General features: G+C 44.9%; 1 protein-coding gene across 1 annotated transcript in view; it reads left to right on the forward strand.

The window, feature by feature from the left end:
• The window catches only part of LOC139365082 (uncharacterized), a 181,973-nt gene extending 155,849 nt beyond the window's left edge, over window positions 1–26,124 (forward strand). Inside the window, exons 5-15 of the mRNA XM_071102453.1 lie at window positions 4,861–5,199; window positions 5,325–5,624; window positions 11,890–12,204; window positions 12,364–12,657; window positions 12,794–13,093; window positions 17,792–18,106; window positions 18,266–18,559; window positions 18,696–18,995; window positions 24,493–24,780; window positions 24,947–25,149; window positions 25,495–26,124. Coding sequence (XP_070958554.1) covers window positions 4,861–5,199; window positions 5,325–5,624; window positions 11,890–12,204; window positions 12,364–12,657; window positions 12,794–13,093; window positions 17,792–18,106; window positions 18,266–18,559; window positions 18,696–18,995; window positions 24,493–24,780; window positions 24,947–25,116 — 2,915 coding nt within the window. The 3' untranslated portion in view covers window positions 25,117–25,149; window positions 25,495–26,124. The remainder of the gene's footprint in view (window positions 1–4,860; window positions 5,200–5,324; window positions 5,625–11,889; window positions 12,205–12,363; window positions 12,658–12,793; window positions 13,094–17,791; window positions 18,107–18,265; window positions 18,560–18,695; window positions 18,996–24,492; window positions 24,781–24,946; window positions 25,150–25,494) is intronic.
• The last annotated feature ends 106 nt before the right edge of the window (window positions 26,125–26,230 follow it).

The following is a 26,230-nucleotide window of genomic DNA, read 5'->3' on the forward strand; positions in this document are numbered from 1 at the left end:
AAGAGGGAGACCGGTAAGACAAACTGCTTTGGTTTCCCCCTCACTTTTCTTTTTACTTAATTGGGATTTCATATTTACAATGTTTCAAAACCTATTAAACAGATATCCAATTGTCCATCATGTGGGAATTAAAAATTATGATAGGAGATTGTGTAGACTAGTGAAAAGTGACTTTAATTGTCAGAGTTGCAAGGAACCAAATGGAGCTGATAGCAATTTGATCTGATTAAATCAGATGATGACTGACTGCAAAATTACAAAATGCTTGTCTATGAAGGGTCCCTTTGGCCTCTCAAGACGAAACTCCTGTGAGGGAAGACATTGTTTGATTGGCTTAATATAGGCAGCATTTAGCTAAATGTAAATTGTTTGCCAAGTACTTGCATGGGGAGAAGCCCTGACTGTTCTCTCATGCTTCCAGGAGGAGTTCCACAGCGTCCATCTGTCTTTCTGCTGGCTCCAGCAGAACAAACTAGTGATAATACGGTGACCCTGACTTGCTACGTCAAAGACTTCTACCCCAAGGACGTTTTAGTGGCTTGGCTTGTTGACGATGAGCTGGTGGAGAGAACGAGCAGTTCAGCATTGTACCAATTCAACACCACTAGTCAGATTCAATCAGGAAGGACCTACTCTGTCTACAGTCAGCTCACATTTAGCAATGACTTGTGGAAGAACGAAGAAGTGGTGTATAGCTGTGTAGTTTACCACGAAAGCATGATCAAGTCCACAAACATTATTATGAGAACCATTGATAGAACCTCAAACCAACCCAACTTAGTTAACCTCAGCTTGAATGTGCCTCAGAGCTGCAAGGCCCAGTAGAGGTTGTATTGTGTTTTGTTGATGTGTGTTGCTGCGTGTTACCTCTGCTGTTTGTGTCAGTGACATAACATGTTGTGTGTCTTTTAAGTGCAGAATCAAAATCCAAATAAAAACTTTAAATCATTAATCCTGTTGATGTACTGTATGTCATGCAGTTCCTACTCATGTCTGTCCCGTCTCCCCACTTTTGTGCATAGCTTCAGTATCTCTGTTTGGGGAAAATGTCAACTCTCAGACTACTAAAACTAATGATAAAGTGACAATACAAGTCAAGCAAAGTACTGATGCTTCAAATTTGCAATCAGGCCAAATTACCATGCAATTTATCTGTAATACAGTAATGGTGGACACTGAATAATGTATTAGTATAAAGCTTATTTTGCACACTGAGCTATAGTCTTGTACACAATAGAGAAGTGATATACACGCACATTGTTAAAATGTTCCCCTGATGACAGGAATGAACTATGGAAGTGTAGCTCTAGCATTAGCAACCCAGTTATCTGCTGTTTCAGATATTCTCCTCATGTTTTTGGTGTAATCAGATATAGTGCATTGAACTTAATCAGGCTGTCCTGTCTTCTTGTTGTTTGGCTTTGTGTGCTTCTGTTCCCGCTACTGGGTCTCACCTATAGAAATGCTATATGCCTGTTCTATTGATTCAAGTCTACCACCATGGGTTTGGAAATGGATGAGATATGACTAGGGTTCGTTCACAAGAAGCAAGCCAAGCCAAGTAGAAGTTGGAAGTCCCCATTGATCGGCAAGTGTGCCGTTTGGCCAAAGCAAGTCAGGGTCACCTTCACTGCTGGTTTGACATCCTCATGTTTTAGATTTTCAATGTGTTGTATTTGTTAAGTAATAACTCAGTAATTGATGAAAGGTCATAGGGGTGGGTGAGGCAGAAAAAACATGCTCAAGTCCAATAGACAAAGTATGCTTTAGATTTTTTTCTCACGTCCTACCGAATATCACAGTATTGGGTTTGGAAATGGATGAGATATGACTAGGGTTCGTTCACAAGAAGCAAGCCAAGCCAAGTAGAAGTTGGAAGTCCCCATTGATCGGCAAGTGTGCCGTTTGGCCAAAGCAAGTCAGGGTCACCTTCACTGCTGGTTTGACATCCTCATGTTTTAGATTTTCAATGTGTTGTATTTGTTAAGTAATAACTCAGTAATTGATGAAAGGTCATAGGGGTGGGTGAGGCAGAAAAAACATGCTCAAGTCCAATAGACAAAGTATGCTTTAGATTTTTTTCTCACGTCCTACCGAATATCACAGTATTATCTATGACTGATACCGGAGACAGTATTATCTATGACTGATACCGGAGACAGTATTATCTATGACTGATACCGGAGACAGTATTATCTATGACTGATACCGGAGACAGTATTATCTATGACTGATACCGGAGACAGTATTATCTATGACTGATACCGGAGACAGTATTATCTATGATTGATACCTGAGACAGTATTATCTATGATTGATACCGGAGACAGTATTATCTATGACTAATACCGGAGACAGTATTATCTATGACTGATACCGGAGACAGTATTATCTATGACTGATACCGGAGACAGTATTATCTATGACTGATACCGGAGACAGTATTATCTATGACTGATACCGGAGACAGCTGTACTATGCACGGTTTCCCATAAAACAGTTGAAAGTATACCCATTCCAACCGTTTGACACTTATTGATAGCCCCTTTAGATCTGCAATGAACAGTAAGGGTAGGCTACATGCAAAACTCCCCCTTGTTAACAATATGGCTGGAGCGATGGCAGAACTAAGATCCATAACAAATACTTTCAGATTTCTTAGGAGCCATCAAGAAGTGTCCAGAAGTTGGGGTTTGTGATTGGGTTTCAGACTGGGCACCAGAGTGATGAGTAACCGTTTTGACTGCCTACTGACACTGTTCTCATATCCACATGCAGATTGTCTAGTGTTGACTGACTGTCCATGCAGCAACACCATGGAAACCGACAGGGACAGCATGGGAAAAACAGCCTTCACCTTCATCATACTCTTCCTCATAACTCTGCTGTATGGCGTTGGAGCAACTGCCATCAAGGTAATGCCTTGTTGGGAATCTGGGTTTTTTACTAAATGGGATAAGCTTTTGTCAGATTTGACTTTTTTGTAGCAGGTTAGGGGAAAGGGGGATACCTAGTCAGTTGTCTTGCACATTTAACCCAACCCCTCTGAATCAGAGGTGCAGGGGGCTGCCATAATCAACATCCACATTTTCAGATCTGAGGGAAATGTGGGTTAGCTGCCTTCCTTGCTCAGGGGCAGAACAACAGATTTTTACCTTGTCAGCTCAGGGACTCAAACCAGCAACCTTTCGGTTACTGACCCAATGCTCTAACCACTAGGCTACCTGCCGCAGCAGGTTAGGAGAATTAACATAGCAGGTTAGGATAATTAGGATATGGTTAGGAAAGAGGTTAGGGTTAGCTAAAATGCAAAAATAAAGTTAACTTGACAAAAGCTGTATCCCTTCTAGCCATGACCGTAGTGTGGGAAGAGTAGTGGGAAAGGAAGACATTTTGGTTTTGAAAGTTCCATAGTTTGTATGGATCCACATTCAATCAAACAATCCATGTATGCGTGGTAGAACTTTCAGTAGCAACATGAACAGATTCTAGCAAGACATGAATGTACACATAGGCCTATTTTGTGTGTTGCAATTCTCTGCAAGAGGCATACTAGTGAGAGGGAGTACAGTAATAACCTAAATATATTATATATAACTTACATTATAACTATATTATTATATAGGCCTAATAGTTATATTATATATAAGTATAGTTAATTACACAAGTCATTTTTTTGAAGTGTCAGCTAACAAAAATAATAATTGCATCTAAATAGATGTCACAATTATTGTAAGTAATTTAAGTGAACAAATGTTTGCTTCTTATTTCAGGTGAAATGAAGAAACTGAGTTTGAAGTACTTGAAGAAGATATTACTTTTCATACTTACAATACAGTATATGAATGGATACAATACATGTAACTGTTCTCCTGCTTGTCTTTATTGTTGATTTTGTTTGAATAGTTCAACTGTAGAGGTTAGATTTGTAAATATTTCATTGTGCCTTTTTAAACTATTAAGATAATAAAGTGTAACTGAAGTGAACAACAGTGTATTGTTCTTCCCTTAGCATTTCTCCATTCATTACAAAGAAAATGCAGCTAGAATGATGCGTTCTAATATATTATAAACATTGAAGAAACACATTTATTAATTACGGTTACATTAGTATACGTTTTTTTAAAGTTATTTTAGAACTGCGTGGCTGTTGTGATGTGTGGATGAATCTACAGTAAGTAGTCTACATCTTATTTTTGCTGGATGCTGTTTGTGCACTGGGTTCTGCATGAACACATCTGGAATCAGTGGGCCTTGCTAAACTTGGTATGCAAACTATTCAGAAATAGCTTGATGGGTTGTCAAAACAACGAAAGTGTAACACCGAGTGGTAAGAAGTTACATAACAGAAATGTAGAAGAGAACTCTTCATGCAGATAGCTCAGAAACATGCAAATGGCAACTGATTTCCTTAAGCAGAAGTAGACCTCACACCTGGCTTCTAATACACACGGTTGCTCAACATGTTTCACTTCTGTTTTTTGGGATGCTTTTTTGGGACCAGGGTGTTACCCCACGCTTCCGCTTGCTGCATTCCCTGTTCGCTGAGGCCTGTCCTGCTCTAACACCTGTGATTCACAACCCTCCAACTCCACATCTGACCACTACCATTACCAGTTCTCAGTGGCCAGCCAGCCAGCTACCTAATAGGTCCATAGCGCCATCTAGGTTATGTTGAAAGTCATTACACTCAGCCCAGGCCTGGTTTTCATAGACTGGGGTTACTTTAAACTGCATATAAAAAGGTATGAAGAATTTGATTAAAAGTTTGGTTTACATCTTGTTAATCACCAATTTGGAAAAAAATGTAAAAGTCAAAAAGTGGCCTTGAATTTCCCTCCTCCTTCCACTTTGTATTAGTGCAGCGGGTCATTCCTCCAAATATCACACTGTATCCTCGCTGGGAGGAACTGGAGGTAGGATCGAAGGTGGGAATCCTCTGCATCCTGAGTGGGTTCGACCCTGACAAGCTGAGTGTGGAGTGGCTGCTAGATGACAAGACTGTGACCACATCTCCAGTCCAGCAGAAGCTGCAGAGTGTAGAAGGTGTAGAGAAAATATTCAGCCTGAACAGCCAGCTGGAGCTGGACCAGAGCCAATGGACTCAAGGGTCAGAGGTCACATGCAAGGCCACCCACAATGCAGCACAAGGACCACCTACAGGAACACCAGTCTCCAGGACCACCAGCATTTGCTCAGGTGGGTTTCAGTGACGGCACTATGTATTGGGCCAGAGGATGGGTATAGAAAAGTGTACAATTGAAAAACATAGTAACAATCCATATATGCAGGTCTTGTGACTTCTCCATCTGTTTTCCTCTCAGCGTTTCCCTCGTCTACTCCATCCATCCACCTGGAGACCCCCACATTCAGGACAGTGATGACACAGACTGAGGTAACAGCTACATGTGTGGTCCACTCTGCGTATGACTCCAATGTGTCCTGGCTTCTGGATGGAAAAGACCCAACCAGCAGGACCCCAGTGAACCAGGCCAGCAGGACAACTCAGAGCATCAGCAGTAACCTGACTCTTCCCTCAAGCCAATGGAAAACACTGAACACAATAACATGCAGAGCTGAACATCGCTGCTTCAACTCCACAGAGAAGACCAGTAATGTTAAAGGTTAGAATGGAACTTTGTGATCATATTTGTATTTTACAGGCTCTAACAAACAGTGCAACAAAATGTATTCAGTGAACAATAGGTAAGTAAAGGAAGAAAAATAACAGTAAAAAGACAGAGAAAAAAAATTGTAGCGAGGCTTTAACAGTAGCGTAGCTACATACAGACACCGGTTAGTCGGGCTGATTGAGGAAGTATGTACATGTAGATATGGTTAAATTGACTCCTCCCTATAGGCTGTCGTTGTCCGTGATCAGGCCTACTACTGTTCTGTCATCTGCAAACTTAATGATGGTGTTGAGTTGTGCCTAGCCATGCAGTCGTGGGTGAACAGGGAGTGCAGGAGGGGACTGAGCACGGACCCCTGGGGGGCTCCAGTGTTGAGGATCAGCATGGCAGATGTGTTGCTACCTACCCTCACCATCTGGGGACAGCCCGTCAGGAAGTCCAGGATCCAGTAATAGAGGGAGGTGTTGAGTCCCAGGATCCTTAGCTTTGTAATGAGCTGTGAAGGTACTATGGTGTTGAATTCTCCTAGCATTCTAGCATTCTCACATAGGTGTTCCTTTTGTCCAGGTGGGAAAGGGCAGTGTGGAGTGCAATAGAGATTGCATCATCCGTAGATCTGTTTGGGCGGTGTGCAAATTAGACTGGGTCTAGTGTTTCTGGGATAATGGTGTTGATGTGAGCCATGACCAACCTTTTAAAGCACTTCAAGGCTACGGACGTGAGTGCTACGGTTCTGTAGTCATTTAGGCAGGTTGCATTCGTGTTCTTGGGCACAGGGACTATGGTGGTCTTCTTGAAACATGTTGGTATTACAGACTCAAATCAGGGACATGTTGAAAATGTCAGTGAAGACACCTGCCAGTTGGTCAGCACATGCCCGGAGCAGACGTCCTGGTAATCCTTCTGGCCCCGCAGCCTTGTGAATGTTGACCTGTTTAAAGGTCTTACTCACGTCGGCTACGGAGAGTGTGATCACACAGTCGTCCGGAACAGCTGATGCTCTCAAGCATGCATCAGTGTTGCTTGACTCGAAGCGAGCATAGAAGTGATTTAGCTCGTCTGGTAGGCTCGTGTCACTGGGCAGCTCACTGCTGTGCTTCCCTTTAGCAGTAGCGAGGCTATGTACAGTAGCGAGTCTATAACAGTAGCGAGGCTATAACAGTAGCGAGGCTATGTACAGTAGCGAGGCTATAACAGTAGCGAGGCTATAACAGTAGCGAGGCTATAAATGTAGCGAGGCTATAACAGTAGCGAGGCTATGTACAGTAGCGAGGCTATAACTGTAGCGAGGCTATAACAGTAGCGAGGCTATAAATGTAGCGAGGCTATGTACAGTAGCAAGGCTATAACAGTAGCGAGGCTATAAATGTAGCGAGGCTATAACAGTAGCTAGGCTATAACAGTAGCGAGGCTATAACAGTAGCGAGGCTATAAATGTAGCGATGCTATGTACAGTAGCAAGGCTATGTACAGTAGCGAGGCTATAACAGTAGCGAGGCTATAACAGTAGCGAGGCTATAACTGTAGCGAGGCTATAACAGTAGCGAGGCTATATACAGTAGCGAGGCTATAACAGTAGCGAGGCTATAACAGTAGCGAGGCTATAACAGTAGTTAGGCTATAACTGTAGCGAGGCTATAACAGTAGCGAGGCTATAACTGTAGCGAGTCTATAACAGTAGCGAGTCTATAACAGTGGCGAGGCTATAACAGTAGCGAGGCTATAACTGTAGCGAGTCTATAACAGTAGCGAGGCTATAACAGTAGTGAGGCTATAACAGTAGCGAGGCTATAACAGTAGCGAGGCTATAACAGTAGCGAGGCTATAACAGTAGTGAGGCTATAACAGTAGCGAGGCTATAACAGTAGCGAGGCTATAACTGTAGCGAGTCTATAACAGTAGTGAGGCTATAACAGTAGCGAGGCTATAACAGTAGCGAGGCTATAACAGTAGTGAGGCTATAACAGTAGTTAGGCTATAACAGTAACGAGGCTATAACAGTAGCGAGGCTATAACAGTAGCGAGGCTATAACAGTAGCGAGGCTATGTACAGTAGCGAGGCTATAACAGTAGCGAGGCTATAACAGTAGCGAGGCTATAAATGTAGCGAGGCTATGTACAGTAGCAAGGCTATAACAGTAGTGAGGCTATAAATGTAGCGAGGCTATAACAGTAGCTAGGCTATAACAGTAGCGAGGCTATAACAGTAGCGAGGCTATAAATGTAGCGATGCTATGTACAGTAGCAAGGCTATGTACAGTAGCGAGGCTATAACAGTAGCGAGGCTATAACAGTAGCGAGGCTATAACTGTAGCGAGGCTATAACAGTAGCGAGGCTATATACAGTAGCGAGGCTATAACAGTAGCGAGGCTATAACAGTAGCGATGCTATAACAGTAGTTAGGCTATAACTGTAGCGAGGCTATAACAGTAGCGAGGCTATAACTGTAGCGAGTCTATAACAGTAGCGAGTCTATAACAGTGGCGAGGCTATAACAGTAGCGAGGCTATAACTGTAGCGAGTCTATAACAGTAGCGAGGCTATAACAGTAGTGAGGCTATAACAGTAGCGAGGCTATAACAGTAGCGAGGCTATAACAGTAGCGAGGCTATAACAGTAGTGAGGCTATAACAGTAGTAAGGCTATAACAGTAACGAGGCTATAACAGTAGCGAGGCTATAACAGTAGCGAGGCTATAACAGTAGCGAGGCTATAACAGTAGCGAGGCTATACCAGTAGCGAGGCTATAACAGTAGCGAGGCTATAACTGAAGCGAGTCTATAACAGTAGCGAGGCTATAACAGTAGTGAGGCTATAACAGTAGCGAGGCTACATACAGACACCGGTTAGTCGGGCTGATTGAGGAGGTTTGTACAAGTAGATATGTTTAAAGTGACTATGCATATATGATAAACTTAGAGTAGCAGTAGCGTAACAGATGGGTTGGCGTGTGACGGGTGGTGGGTGGCTGGTGGCAGGTGGCAGGACACAATGCAGATAGCCCAGTTTGCCAATGTGCGGGGGCACTGATGGTTGGGCCAATTGAGGTAGTATGTACATGAATGTATAGTTAAAGCGACTGTGTATATATGATAAACAGAGAGTAGCAGCAGCGTAAAAGAGGTGTTGGGCGGGGGCACACAATGCAAATAGTCCGATTAGCCATTTGATTACCTGTTCAGGAGTCTATTGGCTTGGGGGTAAAAACTGTTGAGAAGCCTTTTTGTCCTAGACTTGGCACTCCGGTACCGCTTACCATGCTATAGTAGAGAGAACAGGCTAAGACTGAGGTGACTGGGGTCTTTGACAATTTTTAGGGCCTTCCTCTGACACCGCCTGGTGTAGAGGTCCTGGATGGCAGGCAGCTTAGCCCCAGTGATGTACTGGGCCATAGGCACTAACCTCTGTAGTGCCTTGCGGTGGGTGGCCGAGCAATTGCTGTACCAGGCAGTGATGCCACCAGTCAGAATGCTCTTGATGTTGCAGCTGTAGAACCTTTTGAGGATCTGAGGACCCATGCCAAATCTTTTTAGTTTCCTGGGGTGAAATAGGCTTTATCGTGCCCTCTTCACGACTGTCTTGGTGTCTTTGGACCATTCAAGTTTGTTGGTGATGTGGACACCAAGGAACTTGAAGCTCTCAACCTGCTCCACTACAGCCCCGTCGATGAGAATGGGGGTGTGCTCTGTCCTCCTTTTCCTGTAGTCCACAATTATCTCCTTAGTCTTGGTTACATTGACGGATGGGTTGTTATAAAGGCACCACCAGGCAGGTCTCTGACCTCCTCCCTATAGGCTGTCTCATCGTTGTCCATGATCAGGACTAACACTGTCGTGTCGTCTGCAAACTTAATGATGGTGTTGGAGTTGTGCCTGGCTTTGCAGTCGTGAGTGAACAGGGAGCACAGGAAAGGACTGAGCACGCACCACTGGAGGACTCCAGTGTTGAGGATCAGTGTGGCAGATGTGTTGCTACCTACCCTCACCACCTGGGGGCAGCCCGTCAGGAAGTCCAGGATTCAGCTTATAAGGAGGTGTTTAGTCCCAGGATCCTTAGCTTAGTGATGAGCTTTGAGGGTACTATGGTGTGGAACCCTGAGCTGTAGTCAATGAATAGCATTCTCACATAGGTGTTCCTTTTGTCCAGGTAGGAAAGGGCAGTGTGGAGTGCAATAGAGATTGCATCATCCATAGATCTGTTTGGGAAGTATGCAAATTGGAGTGGGTCTAGGGTTTCTGGGATAATGGTGGTGATGTGAGCCATGACCAGCCTTTCAACGCACTTCATGGCTACGGACATGAGTGCTACAGTTCTGTAGTCATTTAGGCAGGTTGCCTTTGTGTTCCTGGGCACAGGGACTATGGTGGTCTGCTTGAAACATGTTGGTATTACAGACTCAATCAGGGACATGTTGAAAATGTCAGTGAAGACACCTGCCAGTTGGTCAGCACATGCCCGGAGCAGACATCCTGGTAATCCTTCTGGCCCCGCAGCCTTGTGAATGTTGACCTGTTTAAAGGTCTTACTCATGTCGGCTACGGAGAGTGTGATCACACAGTCGCCCGGAACAGCTGATGCTCTAATGCATGCCTCAGTTTTGCTTGCCTCGAAGCGAGCATAGAAGTGATTTAGCTCGTCTGGTAGGCTCGTGTCACTGGGCACCTGGCGCCTTTTGTAGTCTAAATAGTTTGTATGCCCTGCCACATAAGACGAGCATCAGAGCCGGTGTAGTACGATTCAATCTTAGCCCTGTATTGACGCTTTGCCTGTTTGTTGGTTCATCAGAGGGCATAGAGGAATTTCTTATCAGCTTCCGGGTTAGAGTCCCGCACCTTGACAGCGGCAGCTCTACCCTTTAGCTCAGTGCGAATGTTGCCTGTAATCCATGACTTCTGGTTGGGGTACGTACGTACAGTTACTGTGGGGACAATATCCTTGATGCACTTATTGATAAAGCCAGGGACTGATGTGGTGAACTCCTCAATGCCATCGGAAGAATCCCGGAACATGTTCCAGTCTGTGATAGCAAAACAGTCCTGTAGTTAAGCATCTGCTTCATCTGACCACTTTTTTTATAGACCGAGTCACTGGTGCTTCCTGCTTTAATTTTTGCTTGTAAGCAGGAATCAGGAGGATAGAATTGTGGTCAGATTTACAAAATGTAGGGCAAGGGAGAGCTTTGTACGCGTCTCTGTGTGTGGAGTACAGATGATCTAGGATTGTTTTCCCTCTGGTTGCACATTTGACATGTTGATAGAAATTAGGTAGAACTGATTTAAGTTTCCCTGAATTTAAGTCTCCGGCCACTAGGAGCGCCACCTCTGGGTGAGCGGTTTCTTGTTTGCTTATTTCCTTATACAGCTGACTGAGTGCGGTCTTAGTGCCAGCATCCGTTTGTGGTGGTAACTAAACAGCCACCAAAAGTATAGCTGAAAACTTTCTATGCAGATAGTGTGGTCTGCAATTTATCACAAGATACTCTACTTCAGGCAAGTAACATCTAGAGACTTCGTTAGATTCCGTGCACCAGCTTTTGTTTACAAATATGCACAGCCCCCCCCCCCCGGCTTGCACGTTGGCAAGTAATATGGATGGTAATGGCAGCTTTCCCACTCGCTTTCTGCGGATCCTTACGAGGCACCCCGCTCTGTGTCCTCTATACCTGCGTCTCTTCCTCTTGCAAATAACTGGGATGTTGGCCTTGTCGGGTGTTCTGAGAATGTCCTGTGCGTCCTGCTTGTTGAAGAAAAATTATTTGTCTAATCCGAGGTGAGTGATCGCTGTCCTGATATCCAGAAGCTCTTTTTTGCCGTAAGAAAAGGTTGCAGAAACATTATGTACAAAATAAGTTACAAATAACGCGAAAAATCCCCACATAATAGCACAAATGGTTGGGCGCCTGTAAAACAGCAGCCATTTCTTCCTGCGCCATTGGTAGCAACACAACATAACAACAACATGGTGGCAACACAACATGGTAGCAGCACAAAACATGGTACAAACATTATTGGGTACAGACAAAAGCACAAAGGGCAAGAAGGTAGAGACAACAATACATCACACAAAGCAGCCACAACTGTCAGTAAGAGTGTCCATGATTGAGTCTTTGAATGAAGATATATACAGAGAAGTACAGCAAAACATGCAGTATTCTTCTGTCCTCCCCCATAAAAAGTAGAGATTATTGACACTGAAGCCAGATCAGTGTTCCTTTCTCCTGTTTACCCCTCTCCTCTGTGTGCGTGTGTTCTCCAGGACCTGCAGTGAGCAGCACTACCACAGTTCTGATCAGGAGGTCTCTCCCAGAGTTACTGAAGGGAGACAGTGCTGTGCTGGAGTGTGCCATCACACAACTCTCCTCCAGTGACCTCTACGTCACCTTTCAGGCCAATGGGGTTGATTTCCCTGAGAAACAGTATGTGGATCTGCCTGCCTCCAATGGCCCCCATTCACTCACCAAACGGTTCTCTATCCCCAAATCACACTGGAAGACAGACAACACTTTCACCTGTAAAGTGAACCAAGGCTACTCCAACAGCTGGGTGTCTAGCTCCAAAATCAAGCTTTTTGGTGAGTGAACTTCTCTCATCTGACCCAATTATACCTTCTCAAATGCTTGAAAATGTAGAAAGGCCTACCAACATGAAATTATGTTTCCATTGTTTGTTGCATGATATTCATTCAACACTCCAGGGCTAAAATTGAAAAAGGAAATGGTGTTCTTTCCAGGTGAACTGTCCATGGAACTCCTTCTAGTCCCCAGTGAGGAATCGTCTGGCTCAGGGACCCAGAAACTCATGTGTTCTGGGTGGGGCTTCAACCCTAAGATCAAGTGGCTCTCTGGGTCTGAACAGAAGTCTGCAGCAGACAATGAGATAAGGATGGGGGAAGACGGACATGTGGCACTAACCAGTCATATCACAGTAACACAGCAGGAGTGGAATGAGGGGAAGGACTTCATCTGTGAGGTAGATGACAAAGACCTTCAGAAAACTGTCAGGAAGAGCACCAGTTTATGCACAGGTAGTTTGTAAACTTACAGACGCGCCTTACCTGTTTAAAGTTTTGCTTCAAAAGTCATAAATCATAACCTAATTACCTTGGAGTATAAAAAACTATTTTACGATTTTATCTCCACACTCATCTGTTTTGCTCTCAGCTTTTCCCTCGTCTACTCCATCCCTCCACCTGGAGACCCCCAGATTCAGGACAGTGATGACACAGACTGAGGTAACAGCTACATGTGTTGTCCACTCTGCGTATGATGCCAAAGTGTCCTGGCTTCTGGATGGAAAAGACCCAACCAGTAGGACCCCAGTGAACCAGGCCAGCAGCACAACTCAGAGCATCAGCAGTAACCTGACTCTTCCCTCAAGCCAATGGAAAACCCTGAACACAATAACATGCAGAGCTGAACATCGCTGCTTCAACTCCACAGAGAAGACCAGAAATGTTAAAGGTTAGCATGGAACTTTGTGATCATATATTTGTATTTTATTTTATTGAACCTTTATTTAATGACGACCTACCAAAAAGGCAAAAGGCCTCCTGTGGGGATGGGGGCTGGGATTCAAAATGAATAAATAAATAATATAGAAATATTGGACAAAACACACATCACGACAAGAGAGGTAACACAACACTACATAAAGAAAGACCTAAGACAACAGCATAGCAAGGCAGCAACACATGACAACACAGCAAATCAAATCAAAACAGAGTTTTTGTCACGTGCGTCAAATACAACAGATGTAGTAGACCTTACAGTGAAATGCTTACTTACAGGCTCTAACAAACAGTGCAAAAAGGGTATTCAGTGAACAATAGGTAAGTAAAGAAAGAAAAACAACATTAAAAATACAGTGAAAAATAGCAGTAGCGAGGCTATGTACAGTAGCGAGTCTATAACAGTAGCGAGGCTATAACAGTAGCGAGGCTATGTACAGTAGCGAGGCTATAACAGTAGCGAGGCTATAACAGTAGCGAGGCTATAAATGTAGCGAGGCTATGTACAGTAGCAAGGCTATAACAGTAGCGAGGCTATAAATGTAGCGAGGCTATAACAGTAGCTAGGCTATAACAGTAGCGAGGCTATAACAGTAGCGAGGCTATAAATGTAGCGATGCTATGTACAGTAGCAAGGCTATGTACAGTAGCGAGGCTATAACAGTAGCGAGGCTATAACAGTAGCGAGGCTATAACTGTAGCGAGGCTATAACAGTAGCGAGGCTATATACAGTAGCGAGGCTATAACAGTAGCGAGGCTATAACAGTAGCGAGGCTATAACAGTAGTTAGGCTATAACTGTAGCGAGCCTATAACAGTAGCGAGGCTATAACTGTAGCGAGTCTATAACAGTAGCGAGTCTATAACAGTGGCGAGGCTATAACAGTAGCGAGGCTATAACTGTAGCGAGTCTATAACAGTAGCGAGGCTATAACAGTAGTGAGGCTATAACAGTAGCGAGGCTATAACAGTAGCGAGGCTATAACAGTAGCGAGGCTATAACAGTAGTGAGGCTATAACAGTAGTTAGGCTATAACAGTAACGAGGCTATAACAGTAGCGAGGCTATAACAGTAGCGAGGCTATAACAGTAGCGAGGCTATAACAGTAGCGAGGCTATACCAGTAGCGAGGCTATAACAGTAGCGAGGCTATAACTGTAGCGAGTCTATAACAGTAGCGAGGCTATAACAGTAGTGAGGCTATAACAGTAGCGAGGCTACATACAGACACCGGTTAGTCGGGCTGATTGAGGAGGTTTGTACAAGTAGATATGTTTAAAGTGACTATGCATATATGATAAACTTAGAGTAGCAGTAGCGTAACAGATGGGTTGGCGTGTGACGGGTGGTGGGTGGCTGGTGGCAGGTGGCAGGACACAATGCAGATAGCCCAGTTTGCCAATGTGCGGGGGCACTGATGGTTGGGCCAATTGAGGTAGTATGTACATGAATGTATAGTTAAAGCGACTGTGTATATATGATAAACAGAGAGTAGCAGCAGCGTAAAAGAGGTGTTGGGCGGGGGCACACAATGCAAATAGTCCGATTAGCCATTTGATTACCTGTTCAGGAGTCTATTGGCTTGGGGGTAAAAACTGTTGAGAAGCCTTTTTGTCCTAGACTTGGCACTCCGGTACCGCTTACCATGCTATAGTAGAGAGAACAGGCTAAGACTGAGGTGACTGGGGTCTTTGACAATTTTTAGGGCCTTCCTCTGACACCGCCTGGTGTAGAGGTCCTGGATGGCAGGCAGCTTAGCCCCAGTGATGTACTGGGCCATAGGCACTAACCTCTGTAGTGCCTTGCGGTGGGTGGCCGAGCAATTGCTGTACCAGGCAGTGATGCCACCAGTCAGAATGCTCTTGATGTTGCAGCTGTAGAACCTTTTGAGGATCTGAGGACCCATGCCAAATCTTTTTAGTTTCCTGGGGTGAAATAGGCTTTATCGTGCCCTCTTCACGACTGTCTTGGTGTCTTTGGACCATTCAAGTTTGTTGGTGATGTGGACACCAAGGAACTTGAAGCTCTCAACCTGCTCCACTACAGCCCCGTCGATGAGAATGGGGGTGTGCTCTGTCCTCCTTTTCCTGTAGTCCACAATTATCTCCTTAGTCTTGGTTACATTGACGGATGGGTTGTTATAAAGGCACCACCAGGCAGGTCTCTGACCTCCTCCCTATAGGCTGTCTCATCGTTGTCCATGATCAGGACTAACACTGTCGTGTCGTCTGCAAACTTAATGATGGTGTTGGAGTTGTGCCTGGCTATGCAGTCGTGAGTGAACAGGGAGCACAGGAAAGGACTGAGCACGCACCACTGGGGGACTCCAGTGTTGAGGATCAGTGTGGCAGATGTGTTGCTACCTACCCTCACCACCTGGGGGCAGCCCGTCAGGAAGTCCAGGATTCAGCTTATAAGGAGGTGTTTAGTCCCAGGATCCTTAGCTTAGTGATGAGCTTTGAGGGTACTATGGTGTGGAACCCTGAGCTGTAGTCAATGAATAGCATTCTCACATAGGTGTTCCTTTTGTCCAGGTAGGAAAGGGCAGTGTGGAGTGCAATAGAGATTGCATCATCCATAGATCTGTTTGGGAAGTATGCAAATTGGAGTGGGTCTAGGGTTTCTGGGATAATGGTGGTGATGTGAGCCATGACCAGCCTTTCAACGCACTTCATGGCTACGGACATGAGTGCTACAGTTCTGTAGTCATTTAGGCAGGTTGCCTTTGTGTTCCTGGGCACAGGGACTATGGTGGTCTGCTTGAAACATGTTGGTATTACAGACTCAATCAGGGACATGTTGAAAATGTCAGTGAAGACACCAGCCAGTTGGTCAGCACATGCCCGGAGCAGACATCCTGGTAATCCTTCTGGCCCCGCAGCCTTGTGAATGTTGACCTGTTTAAAGGTCTTACTCATGTCGGCTACGGAGAGTGTGATCACACAGTCGCCCGGAACAGCTGATGCTCTAATGCATGCCTCAGTTTTGCTTGCCTCGAAGCGAGCATAGAAGTGATTTAGCTCGTCTGGTAGGCTCGTGTCACTGGGCACCTGGCGCCTTTTGTAGTCTAAATAGTTTGTATGCCCTGCCACATAAGACGAGCATCAGAGCCGGTGTAGTACGATTCAATCTTAGCCCTGTATTGACGCTTTGCCTGTTTGTTGGTTCATCAGAGGGCATAGAGGAATTTCTTATCAGCTTCCGGGTTAGAGTCCCGCACCTTGACAGCGGCAGCTCTACCCTTTAGCTCAGTGCGAATGTTGCCTGTAATCCATGACTTCTGGTTGGGGTACGTACGTACAGTTACTGTGGGGACAATATCCTCGATGCACTTATTGATAAAGCCAGGGACTGATGTGGTGAACTCCTCAATGCCATCGGAAGAATCCCGGAACATGTTCCAGTCTGTGATAGCAAAACAGTCCTGTAGTTAAGCATCTGCTTCATCTGACCACTTTTTTATAGACCGAGTCACTGGTGCTTCCTGCTTTAATTTTTGCTTGTAAGCAGGAATCAGGAGGATAGAATTGTGGTCAGATTTACAAAATGTAGGGCAAGGGAGAGCTTTGTACGCGTCTCTGTGTGTGGAGTACAGATGATCTAGGATTGTTTTCCCTCTGGTTGCACATTTGACATGTTGATAGAAATTAGGTAGAACTGATTTAAGTTTCCCTGAATTTAAGTCTCCGGCCACTAGGAGCGCCACCTCTGGGTGAGCGGTTTCTTGTTTGCTTATTTCCTTATACAGCTGACTGAGTGCGGTCTTAGTGCCAGCATCCGTTTGTGGTGGTAACTAAACAGCCACCAAAAGTATAGCTGAAAACTTTCTATGCAGATAGTGTGGTCTGCAATTTATCACAAGATACTCTACTTCAGGCAAGTAACATCTAGAGACTTCGTTAGATTCCGTGCACCAGCTTTTGTTTACAAATATGCCCAGCCCCCCCCCCCCCCCCCCCCCGGCTTGCACGTTGGCAAGTAATATGGATGGTAATGGCAGCTTTCCCACTCGCTTTCTGCGGATCCTTACGAGGCACCCCGCTCTGTGTCCTCTATACCTGCGTCTCTTCCTCTTGCAAATAACTGGGATGTTGGCCTTGTCGGGTGTTCTGAGAATGTCCTGTGCGTCCTGCTTGTTGAAGAAAAATTATTTGTCTAATCCGAGGTGAGTGATCGCTGTCCTGATATCCAGAAGCTCTTTTTTGCCGTAAGAAAAGGTTGCAGAAACATTATGTACAAAATAAGTTACAAATAACGCGAAAAATCCCCACATAATAGCACAAATGGTTGGGCGCCTGTAAAACAGCAGCCATTTCTTCCTGCGCCATTGGTAGCAACACAACATAACAACAACATGGTGGCAACACAACATGGTAGCAGCACAAAACATGGTACAAACATTATTGGGTACAGACAAAAGCACAAAGGGCAAGAAGGTAGAGACAACAATACATCACACAAAGCAGCCACAACTGTCAGTAAGAGTGTCCATGATTGAGTCTTTGAATGAAGATATATACAGAGAAGTACAGCAAAACATGCAGTATTCTTCTGTCCTCCCCCATAAAAAGTAGAGATTATTGACACTGAAGCCAGATCAGTGTTCCTTTCTCCTGTTTACCCCTCTCCTCTGTGTGCGTGTGTTCTCCAGGACCTGCAGTGAGCAGCACTACCACAGTTCTGATCAGGAGGTCTCTCCCAGAGTTACTGAAGGGAGACAGTGCTGTGCTGGAGTGTGCCATCACACAACTCTCCTCCAGTGACCTCTACGTCACCTTTCAGGCCAATGGGGTTGATTTCCCTGAGAAACAGTATGTGGATCTGCCTGCCTCCAATGGCCCCCATTCACTCACCAAACGGTTCTCTATCCCCAAATCACACTGGAAGACAGACAACACTTTCACCTGTAAAGTGAACCAAGGCTACTCCAACAGCTGGGTGTCTAGCTCCAAAATCAAGCTTTTTGGTGAGTGAACTTCTCTCATCTGACCCAATTATACCTTCTCAAATGCTTGAAAATGTAGAAAGGCCTACCAACATGAAATTATGTTTCCATTGTTTGTTGCATGATATTCATTCAACACTCCAGGGCTAAAATTGAAAAAGGAAATGGTGTTCTTTCCAGGTGAACTGTCCATGGAACTCCTTCTAGTCCCCAGTGAGGAGTCGTCTGGCTCAGGGACCCAGAAACTCATGTGTTCTGGGTGGGGCTTCAACCCTAAGATCAAGTGGCTCTCTGGGTCTGAACAGAAGTCTGCAGCAGACAATGAGATAAGGATGGGGGAAGACGGACATGTGGCACTAACCAGTCATATCACAGTAACACAGCAGGAGTGGAATGAGGGGAAGGACTTCATCTGTGAGGTAGATGACAAAGACCTTCAGAAAACTGTCAGGAAGAGCACCAGTTTATGCACAGGTAGTTTGTAAACTTACAGACGCGCCTTACCTGTTTAAAGTTTTGCTTCAAAAGTCATAAATCATAACCTAATTACCTTGGAGTATAAAAAACTATTTTACGATTTTATCTCCACACTCATCTGTTTTGCTCTCAGCTTTTCCCTCGTCTACTCCATCCCTCCACCTGGAGACCCCCAGATTCAGGACAGTGATGACACAGACTGAGGTAACAGCTACATGTGTTGTCCACTCTGCGTATGATGCCAAAGTGTCCTGGCTTCTGGATGGAAAAGACCCAACCAGTAGGACCCCAGTGAACCAGGCCAGCAGCACAACTCAGAGCATCAGCAGTAACCTGACTCTTCCCTCAAGCCAATGGAAAACCCTGAACACAATAACATGCAGAGCTGAACATCGCTGCTTCAACTCCACAGAGAAGACCAGAAATGTTAAAGGTTAGCATGGAACTTTGTGATCATATATTTGTATTTTATTTTATTGAACCTTTATTTAATGACGACCTACCAAAAAGGCAAAAGGCCTCCTGTGGGGATGGGGGCTGGGATTCAAAATGAATAAATAAATAATATAGAAATATTGGACAAAACACACATCACGACAAGAGAGGTAACACAACACTACATAAAGAAAGACCTAAGACAACAGCATAGCAAGGCAGCAACACATGACAACACAGCAAATCAAATCAAAACAGAGTTTTTGTCACGTGCGTCAAATACAACAGATGTAGTAGACCTTACAGTGAAATGCTTACTTACAGGCTCTAACAAACAGTGCAAAAAGGGTATTCAGTGAACAATAGGTAAGTAAAGAAAGAAAAACAACATTAAAAATACAGTGAAAAATAGCAGTAGCGAGGCTATGTACAGTAGCGAGTCTATAACAGTAGCGAGGCTATAACAGTAGCGAGGCTATGTACAGTAGCGAGGTAGCGAGGCTATAACAGTAGCGAGGCTATGTACAGTAGCAGGCTATAACAGTAGCGAGGCTATAACAGTAGCGAGGCTATAAATGTAGCGAGGCTATGTACAGTAGCAAGGCTATAACAGTAGCGAGGCTATAAATGTAGCGAGGCTATAACAGTAGCTAGGCTATAACAGTAGCGAGGCTATAACAGTAGCGAGGCTATAAATGTAGCGATGCTATGTACAGTAGCAAGGCTATGTACAGTAGCGAGGCTATAACAGTAGCGAGGCTATAACAGTAGCGAGGCTATAACTGTAGCGAGGCTATAACAGTAGCGAGGCTATATACAGTAGCGAGGCTATAACAGTAGCGAGGCTATAACAGTAGCGAGGCTATAACAGTAGTTAGGCTATAACTGTAGCGAGGCTATAACAGTAGCGAGGCTATAACAGTAGCGAGGCTATAACAGTAGCGAGGCTATAACAGTAGCGAGGCTATAACAGTAGCGAGGCTATAACAGTAGCGAGGCTATGTACAGTAGCGAGGCTATAACAGTAGCGAGGCTATAACAGTAGCGAGGCTATGTACAGTAGCGAGGCTATAACAGTAGCGAGGCTATAACAGTAGCGAGGCTATAAATGTAGCGAGGCTATATACAGTAGCGAGGCTATAACAGTAGCGAGGCTATAAATGTAGCGAGGCTATAACAGTAGCTAGGCTATAACAGTAGCGAGGCTATAACAGTAGCGAGGCTATAAATGTAGCGATGCTATAACAGTAGCGAGGCTACAACTGTAGCGAGGCTATAACAGTAGCGAGGCTATATACAGTAGCGAGGCTATAACAGTAGCGAGGCTATAACAGTAGCGAGGCTATAACTGTAGCGAGGCTATAACAGTAGCGAGGCTATATACAGTAGCGAGGCTATAACAGTAGCGAGGCTATAACAGTAGTTAGGCTATAACTGTAGCGAGGCTATAACAGTAGCGAGGCTATAACTGTAGCGAGTCTATAACAGTAGCGAGTCTATAACAGTGGCGAGGCTATAACAGTAGCGAGGCTATAACTGTAGCGAGTCTATAACAGTAGCGAGGCTATAACAGTAGTGAGGCTATAACAGTAGCGAGGCTATAAATGTAGCGATGCTATAACAGTAGCGAGGCTACAACTGTAGCGAGGCTATAACAGTAGCGAGGCTATATACAGTAGCGAGGCTATAACAGTAGCGAGGCTATAACAGTAGCGAGGCTATAACTGTAGCGAGGCTATAACAGTAGCGAGGCTATATACAGTAGCGAGGCTATAACAGTAGCGAGGCTATAACAGTAGTTAGGCTATAACTGTAGCGAGGCTATAACAGTAGCGAGGCTATAACTGTAGCGAGTCTATAACAGTAGCGAGTCTATAACAGTGGCGAGGCTATAACAGTAGCGAGGCTATAACTGTAGCGAGTCTATAACAGTAGCGAGGCTATACCAGTAGCGAGGCTATAACAGTAGCGAGGCTATAACTGTAGCGAGTCTATAATAGTAGCGATGCTATAACAGTAGTGAGGCTATAACAGTAGCGAGGCTACATACAGACACCGGTTTTTCGGGCTGATTGAGGAGGTTTGTACAAGTAGATATGTTTAAAGTGACTATGCATATATGATAAACTTAGAGTAGCAGTAGCGTAACAGATGGGTTGGCGTGTGACGGGTGGTGGGTGGCTGGTGGCAGGTGGCAGGACACAATGCAGATAGCCCAGTTTGCCAATGTGCGGGGGCACTGATGGTTGGGCCAATTGAGGTAGTATGTACATGAATGTATAGTTAAAGCGACTATGTATATATGATAAACAGAGAGTAGCAGCAGCGTAAAAGAGGTGTTGGGCGGGGGCACACAATGCAAATAGTCCGATTAGCCATTTGATTACCTGTTCAGGAGTCTATTGGCTTGGGGGTAAAAACTGTTGAGAAGCCTTTTTGTCCTAGACTTGGCACTCCGGTACCGCTTACCATGCTATAGTAGAGAGAACAGGCTAAGACTGAGGTGACTGGGGTCTTTGACAATTTTTAGGGCCTTCCTCTGACACCGCCTGGTGTAGAGGTCCTGGATGGCAGGCAGCTTAGCCCCAGTGATGTACTGGGCCATAGGCACTAACCTCTGTAGTGCCTTGCGGTGGGTGGCCGAGCAATTGCTGTACCAGGCAGTGATGCCACCAGTCAGAATGCTCTTGATGTTGCAGCTGTAGAACCTTTTGAGGATCTGAGGACCCATGCCAAATCTTTTTAGTTTCCTGGGGTGAAATAGGCTTTATCGTGCCCTCTTCACGACTGTCTTGGTGTCTTTGGACCATTCAAGTTTGTTGGTGATGTGGACACCAAGGAACTTGAAGCTCTCAACCTGCTCCACTACAGCCCCGTCGATGAGAATGGGGGTGTGCTCTGTCCTCCTTTTCCTGTAGTCCACAATTATCTCCTTAGTCTTGGTTACATTGACGGATGGGTTGTTATAAAGGCACCACCAGGCAGGTCTCTGAACTCCTCCCTATAGGCTGTCTCGTCGTTGTCCATGATCAGGACTAACACTGTCGTGTCGTCTGCAAACTTAATGATGGTGTTGGAGTTGTGCCTGGCTATGCAGTCGTGAGTGAACAGGGAGCACAGGAAAGGACTGAGCACGCACCACTGGGGGACTCCAGTGTTGAGGATCAGTGTGGCAGATGTGTTGCTACCTACCCTCACCACCTGGGGGCAGCCCGTCAGGAAGTCCAGGATTCAGCTTATAAGGAGGTGTTTAGTCCCAGGATCCTTAGCTTAGTGATGAGCTTTGAGGGTACTATGGTGTGGAACCCTGAGCTTTAGTCAATGAATAGCATTCTCACATAGGTGTTCCTTTTGTCCAGGTAGGAAAGGGCAGTGTGGAGTGCAATAGAGATTGCATCATCCATAGATCTGTTTGGGAAGTATGCAAATTGGAGTGGGTCTAGGGTTTCTGGGATAATGGTGGTGATGTGAGCCATGACCAGCCTTTCAACGCACTTCATGGCTACGGACATGAGTGCTACAGTTCTGTAGTCATTTAGGCAGGTTGCCTTTGTGTTCCTGGGCACAGGGACTATGGTGGTCTGCTTGAAACATGTTGGTATTACAGACTCAATCAGGGACATGTTGAAAATGTCAGTGAAGACACCTGCCAGTTGGTCAGCACATGCCCGGAGCAGACATCCTGGTAATCCTTCTGGCCCCGCAGCCTTGTGAATGTTGACCTGTTTAAAGGTCTTACTCATGTCGGCTACGGAGAGTGTGATCACACAGTCATCTGGAACAGCTGATGCTCTAATGCATGCCTCAGTTTTGCTTGCCTCGAAGCGAGCATAGAAGTGATTTAGCTCGTCTGGTAGGCTCGTGTCACTGGGCACCTGGCGCCTTTTGTAGTCTAAATAGTTTGTATGCCCTGCCACATAAGACGAGCATCAGAGCCGGTGTAGTACGATTCAATCTTAGCCCTGTATTGACGCTTTGCCTGTTTGTTGGTTCATCAGAGGGCATAGAGGAATTTCTTATCAGCTTCCGGGTTAGAGTCCCGCACCTTGACAGCGGCAGCTCTACCCTTTAGCTCAGTGCGAATGTTGCCTGTAATCCATGACTTCTGGTTGGGGTACGTACGTACAGTTACTGTGGGGACAATATCCTCGATGCACTTATTGATAAAGCCAGGGACTGATGTGGTGAACTCCTCAATGCCATCGGAAGAATCCCGGAACATGTTCCAGTCTGTGATAGCAAAACAGTCCTGTAGTTTAGCATCTGCTTCATCTGACCACTTTTTTATAGACCGAGTCACTGGTGCTTCCTGCTTTAATTTTTGCTTGTAAGCAGGAATCAGGAGGATAGAATTGTGGTCAGATTTACAAAATGTAGGGCAAGGGAGAGCTTTGTACGCGTCTCTGTGTGTGCAGTACAGATGATCTAGGATTGTTTTCCCTCTGGTTGCACATTTGACATGTTGATAGAAATTAGGTAGAACTGATTTAAGTTTCCCTGAATTTAAGTCTCCGGCCACTAGGAGCGCCACCTCTGGGTGAGCGGTTTCTTGTTTGCTTATTTCCTTATACAGCTGACTGAGTGCGGTCTTAGTGCCAGCATCCGTTTGTGGTGGTAACTAAACAGCCACCAAAAGTATAGCTGAAAACTTTCTATGCAGACAGTGTGGTCTGCAATTTATCACAAGATACTCTACTTCAGGCAAGTAACATCTAGAGACTTCGTTAGATTCCGTGCACCAGCTTTTGTTTACAAATATGCACAGCCCCCCCCCCCCCCCCCCCCCCCGGCTGTAATGGAAGCTCTCCCACTCCCTTTCCTCCAAACGTAACGATGGTCATTATGGCCAAACTGTTCTATTTTTGTTACACCAGACCAGAGGACATTTCTCCAAAAAGTATGATCTTTCTCCCCATGTGCAGTTGCAAATCGTAGTCTGGCTTTTTTATGGCGGTTTTGGAGCAGTGGCTTCTTCCTTGCTGAGCGGCCTTTCAGGTTATGTTGATATAGGACTCTTTTTAATGTGGATATAGATACTTTTGTATCTGTTTCCTCCAGCATCTTCACAGGGTTCTTTGCTATTGTTCTGGGATTGTGATACAGTGAATTATAAGTGAAATAATCTGTCTGTAAACAATTTTTGGAAATATAACTTGTGTCATGCACGGAGTAGATGTCCGAACCGACTTGCCAAAAATATAGTTTGTTAACAAGAAATGTGTGGAGTGGTTGAAAAACGAGTTTGAATGACTCCAACCTAGTTTTCCCATGATCAAATACCATGACCCCTGTCCTGATGCTCTACTCAGTTTCTCTCTCAGACTATGTCATGCAGCCCCCTCTCTCCCCTCCCAGACTATCAGTCATGCAGCCCCCCCCCCCCCTCTTTCCACCCAGTTTCTCTTCCAGACTATCAGTCATACAGCCCCCTCTCTCCCCAGTCTCATCCACTCCAGTCTCTCCTTCCATGACTCTCGCTATCTCTCTCTCTCCAGGCTCAGTGACCCCCTCCGCACCAACAGCCACCCTGCTCCAGGGTCCCAGTGAGCTCGTCTGCCTGGTGCTTGGCTTCAGCCCTTCAGACATCAACATCACCTGGCTGCTGGACAACGTCACAGAGCTGTGGAACAACAACACTAGCACCCCCTACAGGGCACCAGGAGGAAAGTTCGGCATCAGGAGCCACCTGAGCCTGGCACACCAGGATTTGACACCGGGGGCTGTTTACACCTGCAGGGTGACCCACACAACACAGACTCTGGCCCTGAACATATCCAAACCAGGTGTCTGTCTGTCCGTTCACTCAATTCTGATATAAGAACATTTTCCTGGTGCTAGCCTCTTTCTAGCCTCTTTCATCATTGTAGTAGAGCATTACAGTTTGGATTCCAGGCTAGCCTGTTTCTGCAACTTTTTCTCACTGACAATCTCCTCTTTCATTTTGAGTAGAGCTCTTTGAGGTGGAGGGTGTCTTCTTTGACGAGAACAGGTCTGAACCCATTCTGGCGGACACTGCAGAGGAGAACTGGAACATGGCCTGCATCTTCCTGGTCCTCTTCCTCATCTCCCTCCTCTACAGCTTCACAGTCACTCTGGTCAAGGTGAGAGGGAGGATATGACCACCTCACAGGTTTTCACTGCTTAGCTTTGAAGTGCAAGATATGTTTATGCGATTAGCGTAAAACAATAAATATAAGAATGCATTCTTATGTCCCAGTGTGTCTTTACTGCATTGATGACCTGTTGAAGCACCTGTTGAGTTTCAGACATCGAATGTCATACAACACAGAGGGTATTCAGATTATCTTCATGTTCAATATAAATCTAATGGGTCTACCCCGAGGCTATATGTTGTTGTTTTTTTGTATTTTGTATGTCACTGCAACCTCATTATCACACGTACTCACATTTTATTGCTGGTTAAGCCACAGTTACATTTTGAATATAACGTTTTTCACAACTTATACTTACCTATTTTTTCTTTTCTTTTTTTTCAGACAAAATGATGACTTCAGGACACTTCCTGATGACTTCAGGACACTTCCTGATGACTTCAGGACACTTCCTGATGACTTCAGGACACTATATGATAGATCCCTCGGAGTTCAACTGGAAATGAAACCATTTATTTCAACCTTTTCTTATAAAATCACAACACGTTTCTTTAGAACGTGCATAGATTTAATTACATACGGTTTCCTGTAGCTGGTGACAGGGAAGTGACAGGGAAGTGTTTGATGACAGGGAAGTGTTCTTGTTTTTATTCCCCACAAAAACAGACAATGTGGTGGTGCGCTTACTTGCTCTCATCTCTTGTTAATGCGTTATAGAATTTTTGAACAGTTAATGCGTTATAGAATTTTTGAACAGTTAATGCGTTATAGAATTTTTGAACAGTTAATGCGTTATAGAATTTTTGAACAGTTAATGCGTTATAGAATTTTTGAACAGTTAATGCGTTATAGAATTTTTGAACAGTTAATGCGTTATAGAATTTTTGAGCAGATATAAAAAAAAAGATGTTTAACCTCTATTAAATAAGGCCGACCATTACTCTCTATAATGAAGTATTTAGACACCAGTTATTGCTGAATTATCTGCTGATAATAAAACATTATTTCAAACAACCTACTTTGTCCTCCTCCCTCTTGTGTGTTATTTGTCGTTTATCATTTTTAAATGATCTTAAAACGTATATACCATTAATAAGAATAAAAATCATGTTTCATATGT

The sequence above is a fragment of the Oncorhynchus clarkii genome, chromosome 13 (assembly GCF_045791955.1).
Source record: "Oncorhynchus clarkii lewisi isolate Uvic-CL-2024 chromosome 13, UVic_Ocla_1.0, whole genome shotgun sequence".
NCBI lineage: Eukaryota > Metazoa > Chordata > Actinopteri > Salmoniformes > Salmonidae > Oncorhynchus > Oncorhynchus clarkii.